The 19,563-nt window shown below is 41.4% G+C and overlaps 1 protein-coding gene across 7 annotated transcripts in view; it reads right to left on the bottom strand.

The window, feature by feature from the left end:
• HMGXB4 (HMG-box containing 4) overlaps positions 1 to 19,563 on the bottom strand; it is a 200,563-nt gene that overhangs the window by 36,135 nt on the left and 144,865 nt on the right. For 4 of the 7 annotated variants that reach the window (XR_013262344.1, XR_013262345.1, XM_077452400.1 and 1 more), the window contains one exon: positions 15,675 to 17,757. The exons of the other annotated variants lie outside the window; for them this stretch is intronic. Coding sequence is in view for 2 of the 4 variants with exons in the window: in XM_077452400.1 (XP_077308526.1) it covers positions 17,713 to 17,757 (45 nt within the window). In the remaining 2 variants the exon portion in view is untranslated. Of the gene's footprint in view, positions 1 to 15,674; positions 17,758 to 19,563 lie in introns of those variants that run through there. 7 annotated transcript variants of the gene reach the window in all.

Below are 19,563 nucleotides of genomic sequence, written 5' to 3'. Positions count from 1 at the left end.
AAGTAAATTTTTGTCTCATCAGCCCACAGAATATTTGCCTAAAAATCTTGGGGATAATCAAGATGTTTTTTGGTAAATGTGAGATGAGCCTTTGTGTTCTTTTTGGTTAGCAGTGGATTTGGATCATTTGAATCATGAACACTGATCTTAGCTGAGCCAAATGAGGCTTGCAGTTCTCTAGATGTTCTGGGTTCTTTTATGACCTCCATGATGAGTCGTCGTCATACTCTTGCAGTAATTTTTGTGGGCCAGCCACGACTTATCTCCATTTGTGGATAATGACTCTCCTCGTGGTTCCCTAGAGTTTCATAGCCTTAGAAATGGCTTTGAAACCCTTCCTAGACCGATACATGAACATTACTTTGTTTCTAATCTGTTCTTGAATTTTTTTAGATTGCGGCATGATGTGTGGCTTTTTGCGATCTGTTAGTGTGCTTTACTTTGTCAGACAGTTTCTATGTATGTGATTTCTTGATTCAGCAGGTCTGGCAGTAATCAGGCCTGGGTGTGGCAAGTGAAATTTAACTCAGCTTTTCAAAAAATTGTGGTTAATCACAGTTCATTCACAATTCAGCATGGAAGGGGGCAATTACTTTTTCACATATAGCCATGCAGGTTTGAACAACTTTGTTTCCCCTTAGTAAATTAAATAATAATTTAAAAACTGCATTTTGTATTTACGTGGTTTATCTTTGTGTAATATTAACATTTTTTGATGATCTGAATCATTTAAGAGTGAGAAATATGCAAAAAAAAAAAAAATCAGGAAAGGGGCAAATACTTTCACAGCACTGTATATAATATACACATATACATTGGAGATCAAAATTAGAGAACAACCTACAATTTCCTAAACTTGAAGGTCACTGCTCTGTCCTATTTGAAATGATCTAAAAAGGAGTAAATAAGCAGTTTTCTTAAGCATATTTCATGATGAGTTACATATATCTTGAAGCATAGAATAAAAAAACTTCAATGAGATTTGAAAAATAACATTGATTAACCACTTGACCACTGGGCACTTAAACCCCCTTCCTAACCAGACCAATTTTCAGCTTTCGGTGATCTCACACTTTGAATGACAATTACTCAGTCATGCAACACTGTACCCTTATGAAATGTTTGTCCTTGTTTTCACACAAATAGAGCTTTCTTTTGTTGGTACTTAATCACCGTTGGGGTTTTTATTTTTTGCGCTATAAATCAAAAAAGACTGAAAATTTGGTAAAAAATAAATAAAATAATAATAATTCTTTGTTTCTGTTAAAATTTATTGCAGAGTATTACATAGTTTTGCATAGTACTGCCAGAATATGGGCACTGAACTGTGGGCTGGATCCATCGTGCCCACAGCGCTGCAAACGATCTCTCCCCTCTCCCTCTCACACTGTACCGTTTGTTTACAAGTGATCGCTCCGTCATTTGAAGGATCGATCATGTGGTAAATGCCCGCTATCAGCGGCTGTTTACGGTGATCTGTGATGTGCCGGGTCCCCCAGACCCAGCAGTCACAGATGTTCCCATGTGCGCACCCCAGGGGGCGTGCAGGAACGCGATTCTGTGAGGATATCCCACAGATGTCCACCCAGAATAAGCCAACCGCGCTGTAGCCGTCTTTCGGCTATGGCCCGGTCGTCATGTGGTTATAATTAAAGAACACTTTCAGCTACCTCCCATTTATTGGTGTGAATTTAGCCAAACTGCTGGTTAGAAGATAAACAGTGGGAGCCTTGAGTGAAGAGTGAACAAGTCTTGCTTTTTGACAGCTGGCGATTGCTGGGTTGCATGTTTAGGTTCTTTTTGGGGCTTTTCCTTTTAGCTTTTTAACACCTTTTCTGACACTTTTTAAACAGCTTTTTTTTTCTTTGCTTCCTTCAGCCTACTAATTAAGGGGAGTGATTAACCACTTCAGGACCGCCGTATTGCCAATGTACGTCAGCACAATGGCACAGGCAGGCACAATCACGTAGATGTACGTGATTGCCTTCCAGCGGGTGGGGGGTCCAATCGGACCCCCTCCCGTTGGATACGACGGTCCGGTTCCCTCCAGGAGCGCTCCGTGATGAGGGGATGGCCGTTCGTTTTCGGCCACCCCCTCTGGATCGCTCCTGGCCAATGAGAAGCTTCCTCCCACTGTGTATTGTTTACACAGGAAGGAGGAAGTGATGTCATTCTCCTCGGGGCGGTCTTTTTGACCGGACTACGAGGAGAAGACTAATAGTAAGTGTGCACCAACACTACACTGACATGTAGGTACACACAGGCACACAAACCCCCCCCGATCCCCCCCCCGCCCCCCCTCCCCCCCCAGTCACAGTGTCACTGATTGCATTGATCATTTCTTTACTGATCAATGCATTCAGTGTCAGTTGTGACAGTAAAAACTGTCAGGACAGTTAGTGTTAGGTCCAGGGTAGCCCCCTATCACCCCCCAATAAAGATTTAACCCCCTGATTGCCCCTAGAGTTAACCCTTTCACTCCCTTTTGCCAGTGTCACTAAGCGATCATTTTTCTGATCGCTGCATGTGTCGCTAGTGTCGCTAGGTAGCTAGTTATTTTTTTAGGTTCACCGCCAGGTTTTTATATCGCTAGGTACCCCGATATACTACCCAATAATGTTTTTAACCCCCTGATTGCCGCTAGTTAACCCTTTCACCCCCTTTTGCCAGTGTCACTAAGCGATCATTTTTCTGATCGCTGCATGTGTCGCTAGGTAGCTAGTTATTTTTTTAGGTTCACCGCCAGGTTTTTATAGCGCTAGGTACCCCGATATACTACCCAATAATGGTTTTAACCCCCTGATTGCCGCTAGTTAACCCTTTCACCCCCTTTTGCCAGTGTCACTAAGCGATCATTTTTCTGATCGCTGCATCAGTGTCGCTAGTGTCGCTAGGTAGCTAGTTATTTTTTTAGGTTCACCGCCAGGTTTTTATAGCGCTAGGTACCCCGATATACTACCCAATAATGGTTTTAACCCCCTGATTGCCGCTAGTTAACCCTTTCACCCCCTTTTGCCATTGTCACTAAGCGATCATTTTTCTGATCGCTGCATGTGTCGCTAGGTAGCTAGTTATTTTTTTAGGTTCACCGCCAGGTTTTTATAGCGCTAGGTACCCCGATATACTACCCAATAATGGTTTTAACCCCCTGATTGCCGCTAGTTAACCCTTTCACCCCCTTTTGCCAGTGTCACTAAGCGATCATTTTTCTGATCGCTGCATCAGTGTCGCTAGGTAGCTAGTTATTTTTTTAGTTAGGGGGAAAGCACTGCGCTATAGTTTGGTATATGTAAAAAAAGGCCTCAACAGCCAAGACAGCAGCCAACACCAAAAACAAACAAAGTTCAGCAAATGAAATAATAAAGACAGTGTAGCGCTTCAATAATAATAAATGTGATCAACATAAATTATAAAGATAATAATATGACAGAGATCGTATAAATATAAATGCCTAGAGAAAAAAAGTCCAACATTGGGCGCACATTCCACAATGTAGCTGGCACGGGGGTGACCGAACCGTCACGGAAGAGGAAGAAAATGCACTAGGCGAATGTATTCATGTGAATCTGCTTGACTGTAAACATCAGGAAAAAGTAGATAAATACTTCTTACCAACTCAGTTGGACTCACACAGTCGTATGACAGTTGAGTCTAGAAGGCTTGAGGTCACAGTCTGGGACCAAGGAGTATAAGGAGGGAGGTCTGTTGAGCTGATGGAGGAGCTCCAAACGGTTGTAGGCCCAATGATGGATCCTTTCAGATGGAACGTCAAGGTTGTTTGTAGTCAAGCTCAGACGCGGCCCGTTGCACTGATACTCCAATCTCCCCCGAATGGGGAGGGGGATATTGTGGAGGTTTAAACCAAAGAAACGGAAAAAAGGAGAAAGAAAAAAAGGCTCCACATGGTGCGGGTCAAACGGTATAAAAATGTTGGTTTATTTAAAGTCAAAAGATAATTAATGACAATATCCCCCTCCCCATTCGGGGGAGATTGGAGTATCAGTGCAACGGGCCGCGTCTGAGCTTGACTACAAACAACCTTGACGTTCCATCTGAAAGGATCCATCATTGGGCCTACAACCGTTTGGAGCTCCTCCATCAGCTCAACAGACCTCCCTCCTTATACTCCTTGGTCCCAGACTGTGACCTCAAGCCTTCTAGACTCAACTGTCATACGACTGTGTGAGTCCAACTGAGTTGGTAAGAAGTATTTATCTACTTTTTCCTGATGTTTACAGTCAAGCAGATTCACATGAATACATTCGCCTAGTGCATTTTCTTCCTCTTCCGTGACGGTTCGGTCACCCCCGTGCCAGCTACATTGTGGAATGTGCGCCCAATGTTGGACTTTTTTTCTCTAGGCATTTATATTTATACGATCTCTGTCATATTATTATCTTTATAATTTATGTTGATCACATTTATTATTATTGAAGCGCTACACTGTCTTTATTATTTCAGTTATTTTTTTAGGTTCACCGCCAGGTTTTTATAGCGCTAGGTACCCCGATATACTACCCAATAATGGTTTTAACCTCCTGATTGCTGCTAGTTAACCCTTTCACCCCCTTTCACCAGCGATCACAGTATAAGTGTCACTGGTGACGCTGGTTAGCCAGTTAGTTATTTAGGTTCCCCGTCAGGTTTTTATATAGCGCCAGGGACCCCCATATACTACCTAATAAAAATTTGAACCCCCTGATTGCCCCTAGTTAACCCTTTCACCACTGATCACCGTATAAGTGTTACGGGTGACTCTGGTTAGTTTGTTTTTTATAGCATCAGGGCACCCACCATTTATTACCCAATAAAGGTTTAACCCCCTGATCACCCGGCGGGTGATATCAATTAGGTTTTAGGGTCAGGGTCTGCGTCGCCCCAGGCAGCGCTAGGTTAGTGCCAGTACCGCTAACACCCACACGCAAAGCATACACCTCCCGTAGTGCTATAGAATCTGAACAGATCAATATCTGATCTGATCAGATCTATACTAGCGTCCCCAGCAGTTTAGGGTTCCAAAAAAACGCATTGTTAGCGGGATCAGCCCAGATACCTGCTAGCACCTGCGTTTTGCCCCTCTGCCCAGCCCACCCAAGTGCAGTATCGATCGATCACTGTCACTTACAAAACACTAAACACATAACTGCAGCGATCGCAGAGTCAGGCCTGATCCCTGCCATCGCTAACAGGTTTTTTGGTAGCATTTTATATTTAAATCCAGAAGGCAGTGCTTGGTTTTCGGGGTCCCGTACGTGGCTAGGCTCCCAAAAAGTCCCCCACATGTGGTATCCCCGTACTCGGGAGAAGCAGCAGAATTTATTTTGGGGTGTAATTTGACTTCTGCCCATAGCATGTGTGAGCAATATATCATTTAGTGACAACTTTGTGCAAAAAAAAAAAAAGTTTGTAATCTTCCCGCAACTTTTGGCAAAATATAAAATATTCCATGGACTCAACATGCCTCTCAGTAAATAGCTTGGGGTGTCTACTTTCCAAAATGGGGTCATTTGGGGGGGTTTTGTGCTATTTTGGCATTTTACGGCCTTCGAAACTGTGATAGGTAGTGAGGAGTTAAATCAAAAATTTGCACCCTTAGAAATCCTGAAGGTGGTGATTGGTTTTCGGGGTCCCGTACGCGACTAGACTCCCAAAAAGTCCCACACATGTGGTATCCCGTACTCAGGAGAAGCAGCAGAATGTATTTTGGGGTGTCATTTCACATATGCCCATAGCATGTGTGAGCAATATATCATTTAGTGACAACTTTGTGCAAAAAAAAAAAGTTTGTAATATTCCCGCAACTTGTGGCAAAATATAAAATATTCCATGGACTCAACATGCATCTCAGTAATTAGCTTGGGGTGTCTACTTTCCAAAATGGGGTCATTTTGGGGGGTTTTGTGCTATTTTGGCATTTTATGGCCTTCGAAACTGTGATAGGTAGTGAGGAGTTAAATCAAAAATTTGCACCCTTAGAAATCCTGAAGGTGGTGATTGGTTTTCGGGGTGCCGTGCGCGACTAGACTCCCAAAAAGTCCCACACATGTGGTATCCCCATACTCGGGAGAAGTAGCGGAATATATTTTGGGGTGCAATTCCACATATAACCATGGCATGTGTGAGCAATATATCATTTAGTGACAACCTTTTGTAAAAAAAAATTTTTTTTTTTTTTTTTGTCATTATTCAATCCCTTAGGACAAAAAAAATAAATATTCAATGGGCTCAACATACCCATCAGCAATTTCCTTGGGGTGTCTACTTTCCAAAATGGGGTCATTTGGGGGGGATTTGTACTGCCCTGCCATTTTAGCACCTCAAGAAATGAGATCGGCAGTCATAAATTAAAAGCTGTGTAAATTCCAGAAAATGTACTCTAGTTTGTAGACGCTATAACTTTTGCGCAAACCAAAAAATATACGCTTATTGACATTTTTTTTACTAAAGACATGTGGCTGAATAAATTTTGCCCTCAATGTATGACTAAAATTTAGTTTATTCGATTTTTCTTATAACAAAAAGAAGAAAATATAATTTTTTTTCAAAATTTTCGCTCTTTTTCCATTTATATCGCAAAAAAAAAAAATCGCAGAGGCAATCAAATACCATCAAAAGAAAGCTCTATTTGTGGGAAGAAAAGGACGCAAATTTCGTTTGGGTGCAATATTGCATGACCGCGCAATTACCAGTTAAAGCAGCGCAGTGCGAAATTGGAAAAAGACCTCTGGTCCTTAAGGTGTTTATTGGTCCGAGGCTGAAGTGGTTAATTGGTAACAGGTGTTTGAGGCCTATATAACCTTGTGTAGAACTCCTTGTGAGCCTGCTCATTTTTGAGTCCGCTGGAACTCTGTCCAAGTGAAATTGCTCTAAGTTGTAAGTTAAAAACCAGAGCTTAAAAAAAGGTTATAACAGGGGTACCTGTGTAGTGTGAGTGTTGTCTGAATAGTGTGTGTGGATCGTTAGTACTTGTGTATTGTGAGTGCGAGTGTACGTAGTTCTGCGAGTACCTGTGTATTGTCTTGGGTATTAGCGTCAAGAAGCTAGTGTTAGGTCATTTGGACAGGGTATAATCCCCAATCCTCATTAAATTTAATAGGTACGATGCCCGGCAGGTGTGGAGAGGTGACTTGTTGTACATCTTGCGGCCTGTATGCATTCCTTGATCATCCAATTGAGGGAGAATACTGATGTGCAAAATCTAAGCGCATTGTTTGCCTGGAAGCCTAGGTTCTGAATCTGGGGAAGCAATTGTCAGCACTGAGAAGTCCTTCCATACTAAAGGAGAGCCAGGAATGTACACGGCTGGTGCCAGCACAGAGGCGGCTAAAGACAAAGTGGTGAAGGCACTAGCAAAGAGTAGATGGGTGAAAGTCAGGAAGGGTAGAGGGGGAAGTGCCAGGGAGGTCGATCCAGGGCTGGAGCATCCCAATAAGTACAATCCATTGAGTGACATTGGTGAAACTAGTCAGGGACCAGTACTGCTGGAGCTGAAGACCCAGCTGTCATGGTGCACGCTGGCACCAATGACAACGTCAGAGGCAGATGGAGTGTCCTAAAGAACGATTTTAGGGACTTAATTGAGGAAAAGGACCTCCAAGGTAGTATTCTCAGGAATAATACCGGTACATTGAGCCACACCAGAAAGGCAGAGGGAGATTAGGGAAGTAAACAAGTGGCCGAGGAGCTGATGTAGTAAGGAGGGGTTTGGGTTCTTGGAGGACTGGGCCGACTTCTAAGTCGATAACCGGTACTATAGAAGCGACAGACTGCACCTAAATGAGGAGGGTGCAGATCAGCTGGGAATGAAGATGGACTAAAAGTTAGAGGGGTTTTTAAACTAGGCAATGGGGGGGGTCCAGACGTAGAGATAGTAAGCGCAAAACATATTCCAGAGGGTAGTATTGGGGCATTAGTGGAAGGTTGACCAAAGCACATAAACCCAAGGTTGGGCGGCACAGTGGTCGCTGGTTTGAATCCCAACCACAACACTACCTGCCTGGAGTTTTGCATGTTCTCCCTGTGCCTGCGTGGGTTTCATCCCACACTCCAAAGACATGCAGGTTAATTGGCTTCTGTCCCAAATGGCCCTAGTATATGAATGGGGACCTTGGATTGTGGGATCCTTGAGGGTTAGGGACAATTGCAGACATTCACTCCGGTTGAACTGGATGGACTGGTGTCTTTATTCAACCTTACTAACTATGCAAGTATAGTAGCAAGTCCTAGTTGCAATCTCAGAACACCCAATAAGAGGATAATATGCAACCGGTCTCAACTGCGTGGCATGTTCAACAATGCCAGGAGCCTGGCGGACAAGATGGGTGAACTAGAGATACTATTGTACAAGGAGAATTTGTATTTTGTGGGAATTTCAGAGACCTGGTTCAACAGCTCTCATGATTGGCTCGCAAACATTCAAGGGTATACCCTTTATTGCAAGGCTAAAAAAAGGGGGGAGGGGTATGCCTATATATCAAGAATAATGTACAAGTGAATGTGAGAGATGACATCACTAAGGGAGCTAGGGAGGAGGTAGAATCCTTATGGGTAGAACTCCAAAGGGATGAAGCTAAGGAGAAAATAATACTGGGAGTATGCTATAGGCCCTCTAACCTGAGGGAGGAAGGGGAGATAGATCCCCATCCTAAATGTGTTGCAGGACAATTTTATGGGTCAGATGGTAGAGGCATCAACTAGAAATAAAGTGTTACTGGATCTACTGATTACCAACAATACAGAACCGAACATGGATGTGGAAATACGGGGCAATTTAGGGAACAGCGATTACAGGTCAATTGGCTTCTGTATAAATCACACAAATAGGAAACATAAGGGGAATACAAAGACACTGAATTTCAAAAGAGCCAACTTCCCTAAACGACGAACCTTACTAGAAGGCATAAATTGGGATAAAATCTTAGGGAAAAAAGAATGCAGAGGAGAGATGGGTTTGCTTTAAGAGCATATTAAATAAGGGCATTAGCCAATGCAGCCCATTGGGTGATACATTTCAAAAGAGCAAACTAAAGTCCTGGATGGCTTAACTCCAATGTAAAAATGCATATAAAAGCAAAGGAGAAGGCCTTCAAAAAATACAAGGTTGAGGGATCATCAGCATTCAGACTTTATAAAGAGTGCAACAAGAAATGAAAGGGTGCAATAAGGATGGCTAATATAGGACATGAAAGACAAATAGAGGAGGAGAGCAAAAAAAAATCCCAGGAAATTCTTTAAGTATGTAAACAGTAAAAAAGGGAGGACAGACCATATCGGCCCCATAAAGAATGAGGAAGGACATCTGGTTACAAAGGATGGGAAGATGGCGAAGGTATTGAATTTATTCTTCTCCTCAGCCTTTACGAGGGAATCCGGGGCTTCAGTAACCAAAACTGCAGTGTTTATTCTCATGACACATCACAGGAAGCACCTCCATGGTTTGGTTAACAGAGGACAGAATTAAAATAAGACTTGGGAAACTTAACATTAATAAATCACCGGGACCAGATGGCTTGCACCCAAGGGTACTTAGGGAATTCAGTCAAGTAATTGCCAGACCATTGTTACAAATTTTTACTCACAGTCTTCTGACTGGAATGTTACCAGCTGATTGAAGAAAAGCCAATGTAGTACCAATAAAAGGGCCCAAAAGACATCCCTGGGAATTACAGACCAGTTAGCCTAACATCAATAGTTTGTTAACTCTTGGAGGGGATGATAAGGGACTATATACAAGATTTTAGTAATGAGAACAGTATCATTAGCAGTAATCAGCATGGATTCATGAGATTTTGCAAAAGCATTTGACACAGTTCCGCATAAACTATACTGTACAAAATAAGGTCCGTTGGCATGGACCATAGGGTGAGTACATGGATTGAAAACTGGCTACAAGGGCGAGTTCAGAGGTTGGTGATAAATGGAGAGTACTCGGAACAGTAAGGGATGGGTAATGGGGTCCCCCAGAGTTCTGTGCTGAGACTAATCCTATTTAATTTGTTCATAAATGACCTGGAGGATGGGGTAAACAGTTCAATCTCTGTATTTGCGAACGATACCAAGCTAAGCTGGGCAATAACTTCTCCGCAAGATGTGGAAACCTTGCAAAAATATCTGAACAAATTAATGGGGTGGGAGAACTACATGGCAAATGAGGTTCAATGTAGAAAAATGTAAATGCATTTGGGTGGCAAAAATATGAATGCAATCTATACACGGGGGGGGGGCAGGAGAACCCCTGGGGGAATCTAGGATGGAAAAGGACCTAGGGGTCCTAGTAGATGATCGACTCAGCAATGGCATGCAATTCCAAGCTGCTGCTAACAAAGAAAACAGAATATTGGCATGCATGTACTGGAAATGGAACGAGTACAAAGAAGGGCAACATAGCTAATAAAGGGTCTGAAGGATATTAGTTATGAGGAAAGGTTGCGAGCACTGAACTTATTCTCTCTGGAGAAGAGATGCTTGAGAGGGGGATATGATTTCAATATACAAATACCATACCGGTGACCCCACAATAGGGATAAAACTTTTTCAGGGAGTTTAACAAGACTCGTGGCCACTCATTAAAATTAGAACAAAAGAGGTTTAACCTTAAACTACATAGAGGGTTCTTTACTGTAAGAGCAGCAAGGATATGGAATTCCCTTCCACAGGTGGTGATCTCAGCGGGGAGCATTGATAGTTTCAAGAAACTATTAGATAAGCACCTGAACAACTGCAACATACAGAGATATAAAATGTAATAATGACATAATCACACACATAGGTTGGACTTGATGGACTTGTGTATTTTTTCAACTGCACCTACTATGTAACCTTAATTATCTGACAGCCTAACTTTCCAATTTTATTGATTTTGCAAGATGGTGAACCATTCTTACGTGACTGAAACCCTCCAACAGCAGGTTGTACAAATGAAGGCCAAAGGGATGACCCTTTTAGCCATAGCAAGAGACGTTTTTCATTCCAAATCTGTGATTTCTAGTATATTACACCTTTAGATTACAAACTCATTCAAGTCCCCCAAGAAGGCTGGCCATCCACGAAAAGACAAATGCAAGAGAGGACAGGATAATGTGGAGAATCTAAATGGGCAATCGGTTCAACAGTGCAACTGCGATTGCTTGCTAGTTCAGAGCTGAACAAAGTATATGTCTCATCATACAGTGTGTTGCTGTTTAAGAGACTTTGGACTGAAAGCCCACTCTGCAGTGATCAAACCTCTCATTAGGGGGGGCGGGGGGGGGGGGAAATCTAAAGGCTAGACCAACCTTTGCTGAGGAGCATGTTGTGTGGACAGAGGAGAACTGGTCCAAAGTTCACTTTAGTGATGAAAAAAAGTAAAAAATAAAATTTAGGGGTCAGATGGAAAACATTATATTCCTTGTCAAACTGGAGAAAGACTAAACCTGGGAAAGTGTGTAAAGAAGTCAGTGAAGGGGGAAGCGTCATGGTTTGGGGGATGTTTTCTGCAGTTAAGTTGAAAAGACATCTAGTTCAACCAAAAAAAATAAAAAATACAATGCCATATACACAATCCTTCACCTAAAGTTGATCCAGAGGAAGGCAAAAAAACAACAAAGCATGCTTTAATTTGCTACAGCAGGGGAAAAAATTCCTTCCTGATCCCCCTGAGAGGCAATCGGATTTTCCCTGGATCAACTTTACCTATAAAATGTTTGTATCAGCTATACTATGTACATTTAGGAAAAAATCCAGGCCTTTTTAAGGCAATCTACTGAGCTTGCCAGAACTACCTCTGGAAGGAGTCTATTCCACATTTTCACAGCTCTTACTGTGAATAAACCTTTCCCTATTTGGAGATTGTTTTCCCCTCTAGACGTAAAGAGTGCCCCGTTGTCGTCTGTAATGACCTTAAAGTGAACACAACACCAAGTTCACTATATGGACCACTTATGTATTTGTACATGTTGATCATATCCCCCCCTTAATCTCCTCTTCTCAAGAGGAAATAGTTACATAGTAGGGGAGGTTGAAAAAAGACACAAGTCTATCAAGTCCAACATATGTGTGCGATTAAATGTGCATATTACATGGTATATCCCTGTATGTTGCGATCATTCAGGCGCTTATCTAATAGTTCTTCTAATAGTTTATATTCAGTTCCTCTAAGTGTTTTTCATAGCTGAGCTCCTCCATGCCTCTTATCAGTTTGGTTGCCATTCTCTGCACTTTATCCAGTTCCCCCGATATCCTTTTTGAGAACTGGTGCCCAAAACTGAACTGCATATTCTGAATGAGATCTTAGTAATGATTTGTACAGGGGCAAAATGATATCTCTTTCTCTATAGCCCATACCTCTCTTAATATAAGAAAGGACTTTGCTCGCTTTGGAAACTGCGGCTTAGCATTGCATGCTATTATCGAGTTTATGATCTACCAAAACCCCCAGATCCTTCTCCACCATTGATTCCCCCTAGTTTGTATGATGCATGCATATTCTTAGCCCCCAAGTGCATAACTTTACATTTATCAACATAAAACCTCATTTGCCACTCAGTTGCCCAATTAGACAGAGCATTGAGATTGGCTTGTAAATTGGAGACATCCTGTAAGGAGGTTATTCCACTGCATAACTTGGTGTCATCTGCAAAGACAGAAACGTTACTTTTAATCCCAGACCCTATATCCGTGATGGCGAAGCTTGGCACCACAGATGTTTTGGAACTACATTTCCCATGATGCTCAACTACATTACAGAGCGCATGAGCATCATGGGAAATGTAGTTTCAAAACATCTGGGGTGCCAAGGTTCGCAATCACTACCCTATATCATTTATAAAGGTATTACAAAGTAAGGATTCCAGCACTAAACCTTGGGGTACACCCAGGGCTGCCATCAGGGGTATACAGTCGATACAACTGTAAGGGGCGCACCGGGGCCAGAAGACGGCAGGATGGGTGAAGGGGAACCACTTTGTGCACTATAGAAACGATCTTGCAGCTTCTGCTGCTCTGTGTCATTGAGCTCAGACATGAAGCTCCTTACTGCCACCTCTGGCTACTATGTGCATGTCCACCCCTCGTGTGAGCTGCCTGTACTGTGCTCCTCTGTGTCAGCAACATGTCAGCTTTGTGAAAACGAGCTGGTACTAGGTAGGAAGATTTCCTTTACAAATAGGGGCTGTGAAGGAAAAGGAGGAGGGCTGTTTGTGTACTGGGAAGGGCCAGAGGCTTGTGTTTACAGATTTGTGTAGGTGTGGGGCTGACACACACACACACACAGGTGTGCGGGGGGCTGACATATATACAAGTGTGTGTGGGGGGGCTAACATACAGATGTGAGGGGGGCCGACATATATACAGGATTGAGGGGGAGGGGCTGAGTGCATACAGGTGAGTTGGCCAGGCCCATGGGCAAGCCCTGGGGGATGTTGGTGGTCAGGCTCAGGGAGTCCCAGGCCAAAAAAATTTCTGATGGCTGCCCTAGGTTCCTTCTATAGTACTGCTGATCGACTGAGAAGTCGGCCCAAACTCCTCCTTACTACTACACCAGCTCCTCAGCCACTTGTTTACTTCCCTAATCTCCCTCTGCCTTTCTGGTGTGGCTTGATGTACCCGTAGTATTCCTGAGAATACTACCTTGGCGATCCTTTTCCTCAATTTAGCTCCCAAGTCCCTAAAATTGTTCTTTAGGACACTCCATCTGCCTCTGACTTTGCCATTCGTGCCAACGTGCACCATGACAGCCAGGTCTTCCCCAGCCCCTCCCAGTAATCTGTCCACCAGATCCATGATGCACCAAACCAGAGCGCCCAGTAGACAACATACAGTACAGTGCTTCAGGTCTTTGTTACAGATTGCCCTCTCTGTCCTAAGAATTGAGTCCTCTACCACCAGAATCTGCTTTTACTTTTTCTTCACCTCCTCCCTTCTCACTGAAGTTCTTCCCCGGGCAGCTAGGAGAGTCCCTCAGCTCCAGCAGTGCTGGTCCCTGACTGGTTTCACCAATGTCACTCAATGGAGTATACTTATTGGGATGCTCCAGCCCTGGATTAGCCTCCCTGGCACTTCCCCCTCTACCCTCCCTGACTGTCACCCATCTGCTCTTTCCTAGTGCCTGCACCTCTTTGTCCCCACCTGCCTCTGGGCTGGCCGGTGACATGTACGTTCCTGGCTCTCCTTTAGTATGGAGGGTCTTCTCAGTGCTGAGTTACTTCTCCAGATTCAGAACCTGGGCTTCCAGGGAAACAATGTGCTTATATTTTGCACAGCAGTATTTGCCCTCGATCGGATGATCAAGGGACGCATAATACCGCAAGATGTACACAGAGGCACATCTCCACACCCACATCGTATGAAGATGAGGATTATATGAGGATTGAGGATTATACACTGTCCAAACTACCTAACAACTAGCTTCCTGACACTAATACTCAACAAGGCAATACACAGATACTCAACAAGACATTACACAGGTACTCACTGACCCACGTGCTTACACACACACACACACACACAATACACAAGTACAAATGATTCACACACACTACTCAGACAACTCTCAGGTACTCACAATACACAGTTGGAGTTCAATGAACACCATCTTACACTTTATAAGCAGTTACAACTGTTTTTTTTTTTCTTTGGGATAAAAGTATTACAAAAATAAAAGATGACCATTGTAAGTAACCTTGTCAGTAGTAAATGGTTTGTCTCATAACCCTGTGACGGCTACATTTTCAAGAGAACTTGTTCTTTTGCAAAACAGACTTATTAGCGGTCTCACCAGGTTAAAAAAAGGAAGCCTAAAAAAAGAAAACGAATACAGCTATCACATCTAAGAATTGGTAAGCTGCAATATAATAAATGTTTGTTGCTTTTGGGTGTAATACCACTTAAAGTAAGATCTGACACACTGTTTATATTGTTTTACAGAGAGGGGGGTAAGCTGAAAAAATTGACAGTGGTGAGGGTTTCTGTTTAGTTTTTGTGACCTTCAACAACAGTAGTCACGTTGTTCATACTTGTCTCTAAGGCAGTAGTTCTGCACCCCAATTCCCAAACCACTTTCACAATTTCCTCTGTAATGTGCTTTTATGTTTTATTGCCTTGTTGAGCAATATCTTAGAATCTTTCAAAAATAATTCTGGTACAGGAAACCACAAGCTCTCATCGTGTGCTGGTTAGGAATATTAGCTGATGTATCTCTGAAGAAGTTAGATTTTTACTCTCAGAAGATGCAGAGCTAGCCAAGACATATCTGTCATCAGCAACACACACATACATTTCCTGGCCTTAACATTTTTTGAGTCACTAACCCAGAAGAAGTAGAGACAAGTTGGGGGGGGGGGGGATTTTTTAGTAGTAGTTTACATATCAGATTTTGCGTCACCAAACGGCCATTCAATAGGGGGGTAACTAAAAAAAAAAATCAAAATAATTCTCATTAGATTTCGGTTCGACAACATGTTATTGCAATTGCCATTATGTAGAAGGTTCCCTTTTTATTTGAAACTCAAGAGAGACTTACAGGAACCTTTTAACATTTTCCAGGTTATTCTTATTCTATTTGGAGAGATGAACCTATATATGAAACAGTAGTGTCTCACCTCACCCATGCAAGTGAAAGAGAAAACCAACTCTGCTGTGCGCTCCAGTTACAAAAACAAAACATACAGCTCTTTGAATCCAATGTCATGGAGTCAACCTACAGCATATTACATATTTTTATTTAATACAGTGTATAAAAAATTACAACTGTTGCTTGAAAAAACACTTATTCATGATTCCTGAGTTAAAAGGTCCAGCACCAATGTACAAACAGCCAAATATGTTTAACCAAGAGATTACATTTTTTTTTTTTTCACCTTGGAGAGAATAACAGGCAAACAAAGCTGCAAGTATTAGGACTACGAACAGCAGAAGTCAAGAGACACATTTATATAATTTGTGTTTAAAAACATATAAAAAGTAAAAAAATAGCCAATATTACAAGACAAATTGAACTGGATACTCCTAGCAAAAATCACTTCACTTTAAAAGCAAATATAATGTCCTTTCTTACAGTAATGTACAATTTGACACTTGTCTCTTTAGTACAGCATCAAAGAAAAAAAGACCACACATTCTTTTTCAATAACTGTCCAGATCGAAATATTTAGAGATGAACAGCTGCAATAAAAGTTTTAATCCACTACAAACTGAAGAATGAAAGCAAGAAACAATAAAGATTATATATTTATTTATCTGGTGACAGGGTTTCTGCATGCATGTTCCCAGGCTTGCAAAGGTGCTGAAGAGGGCTCCCTCTATATCAGTTGTGGTTTTAATTCATTTTAAATATTTGAGCATGAATGGAGGAGGGGATGTAACACTTAGGGTTGGGCAGAAACAAGAATTCCTAATAACAAATATATACACACAAACACCTCCCAAAGTACAGCGCCTTAAACAATGGGTATACTTTGTATTCTTTAGTTCATTCTAAAATGTTACAGTATTGCTTGGTTTCGGTCTGTCCATATCAAAGTGTTTTGTTATATTAGTTTGATAAATGTGAAAAAAAAAGAAATTGGTTCTTCCAGACAGAAATCAAGTGTTTTCTGCACATTCTGCAGTGTTATATTATAGTAGTAGCATCAGCCCTGCCTTGTTCCCTCTGAAATACAGAACACCATCCCATAAATTACGGCGATTAGGGGGGTATTCTGTAGTCTTAACACACTTCCTGCCCTAGGGTGACAACACTACTCCCCCAAACGTATAGTATAGCAAGTTAGTGTTTTCACCCAAAAACAGGATGTGCATTACTGGCACAATTACAAGGTGAAGATGAGGTTTAAAAAATAAAACCTAACAGTCACCTTATCTAAGGGTAAGCTGCAATATAGTAAATTTTTGTTCTTTTAAATACACAAATTATTTTAGATCTGTTTAAACTAGTTGGCACATCTACTAACCTTCTGGGAATCTACCCACCCTTTTTACGCAGTTGGCACATCTGCAAACAGTTACCAGTTTAAGTGAAGGCTACCATAAACATTAAACGGTGCATGGCCATGCAGGCATAAACCAACTGCCAACAGGCATCTAAAAAAAATTCTAGAACTTCTCCAAATAAGAATAGCTGTATTGTGTGACTGCTTTTGTTTAGTTTAGACTATAAAGAGGTGGCAGAGATGTGCCACGGATAGTTTGGGCACTGGCTTATCAAGAGAAAACAATAAGTGGACAAGTCCTAACTCTGAAAAATACTCTTTTAAATAGCCTTGACTGCTGATGCCTCAGACATTAAAGGCACATAGCACGACGAAAACAAGCAATGCTCCTAGATCTGGGTGAGGGTTATTAAGAGAGCAGTTGTTTTATGTGAATCAGAGATAAAGTAAACTATAATGGGTTTGTGTCAGTTTTATAGATTTTAATACTTTCTAGCAATGTATAATAAATAATTCCAGGCAGTTAAAGGTGCTTGTTAAAATTACAATTATCTTATAAAACAAAGAAGCCATGATTGAAGATATTGCTTCAGCATATTCATGATTATAAAGCGAACACACAGATTAACTTATCAGAGAAAAAAAAAGATGATTCTGTGCTGCAGAATAAATAATTTTTCCCAAAAAGTGTCTTTTCTGTAGAACTGGTACTTAAATTACAATGTGTTATAAAACAATCCACATTCTTTTTACATATCATACAATACTGTACAGAAAGAAAAGTTCTCGTGTCGCTCCTCTTCTGCGGTCACAAGCCAGGCATGACATAAGCGATGTTATCCAAAGTATTGGACTAGAGAAAATGTAAAAATATTTATTAGCTATGCACATCTGTCACGCACGATTAACAAAGTGACATTCTATCTTAAACTCTAAAAATATTGCAAACATAATGCATGTATTTAAGAAATACAGTGAATTCTTGGCCTCCTTCCACTATCTCAGCACTAAAGATATGTCATATAATACATGTATTAGCGAGTACATGGTTTTAATTACAATTAAACAAACAATAATAAACAGGTTAAAAAACAAGATATTTTACTTACTGTAAAATGATTCTCTTGGAACTGGTTGCAGGGGCTTTTACAGAAATTCCCAGCTGCTATAGCAGACAGAAATGTGCTTCATTACCGTCAAGCAGACTTTTGGCTGTCTAACAGACCCTTCATATCTCCTCAATCGCTTAAGGACTGGAAGGATTTACCCCCTTAAACGCATGCCGACCAGCCACCGCAGTTATACTGAGGCAACATGGCTCGGCTGCACGAATCGCTATCATGGTACGTCGGTACCATAGACGCCCCCCTGCTTGTTCAGGGAGCCGATGCAGGTGCACACGAGAACCAGGATCTGTGTATGTAAACACACAGTTTCCGGTTCTCTGAGAGGAGAACAGACTATCTGTCATCTCCCCTGCACAGTCCCACACCCCCCCTCAGTTAGAACACATACTAGGACACACTTAACCCCTTCACTACCCTCCAGTGGTTAAACCCTTCACTGGCAGTGACATTTTCACAGTAATCAATGCAATTTTATAGCATTGATCGCTGTAAAAATGCCAATGGTCCCAAAAATGTGTAAAAATTGTCCGACGTGTCCGCCATAATGTTGCAGTCCCGATAAAAGTTGCAGATTGCCGCCATTACTAGTAAAAAAATAAATAAAAATAGTCATGAAACTATCCCCTATTTTGTAGACGCTATAACTTGTGTGCAAACCAATCAATATACGCTTGTTGCGATTTTTTTTTTTACCACAAATATGTAGAATACGTATCGGCCTAAACTGAGGGGAAAAAAATCTATTTGTGGGGGGGTATTTATTATAGCGAAAAGTAAAAAATATTGCGTTTCTTTCAAAATTGTTGCTTTTTTTTTGTGTTTATAGCGCAAAAAATAAAAACCGCAGAGGCAATCAAATACCACCAAAAGAAAGCTCTATTTGTGGAAAAAAAAAAAAGGATGTCAATTTTGTTAGGGTGCAACGTCACATGATTAGCCTTACTTCCTACAGCGTAGCATTGCTTGCCTTACGCCAGGCATAGTTTACTTTTTTTTTTTCTCATATGATTTTATTGAATTATACGAAAAATACATATTGCAGCACCCCTGTTTGTCAGCATTTGAATACCCTCTTTCCCTGCTGGTTATTATTGGCAATCGGTTCTTAGCTGGTACGTATTATGTATGTTATGTTATTTGGACCTTGTTATGTATTGTTACTTATGACCAGTGTGCGGGCTTTTGCACGTATTGTTTTGGTCACATTTGTACTAATACACTTGTATTTACATTTTAGACTATGTACATACGAGATAAAATATATGCCTAGGAAAAAGGACGGATGGTCCGAAACATGTCGGCATTCTTCTCAAAATTGTCATAAGTCGCAAGTTTATTGTTTACATAATTTATGCTCTGTCTAGTATTTCTTTATATATATTGTCACAACAAAATTTTTATCATACATGTATGTAGCATTTTCTACTAATAAATTATGGTACTATACTTTACCTACGGACTGGTCTATCTAATTCAAACATCCCCAGGGGTATCGGCTGTGCTATTCGCACCAGGTCAATTTTTCTAGAATT

The sequence above is a fragment of the Lithobates pipiens genome, unplaced genomic scaffold, assembly GCF_037356315.1.
Source record: "Lithobates pipiens isolate NorthernLeopardFrog02 unplaced genomic scaffold, aLitPip1_a1.2 Scaffold_23, whole genome shotgun sequence".
NCBI classification, from domain to species: domain Eukaryota; kingdom Metazoa; phylum Chordata; class Amphibia; order Anura; family Ranidae; genus Lithobates; species Lithobates pipiens.
Note: the sequence above shows the minus strand (reverse complement) of the source record. Positions and strands in the feature narration are given on the sequence as shown.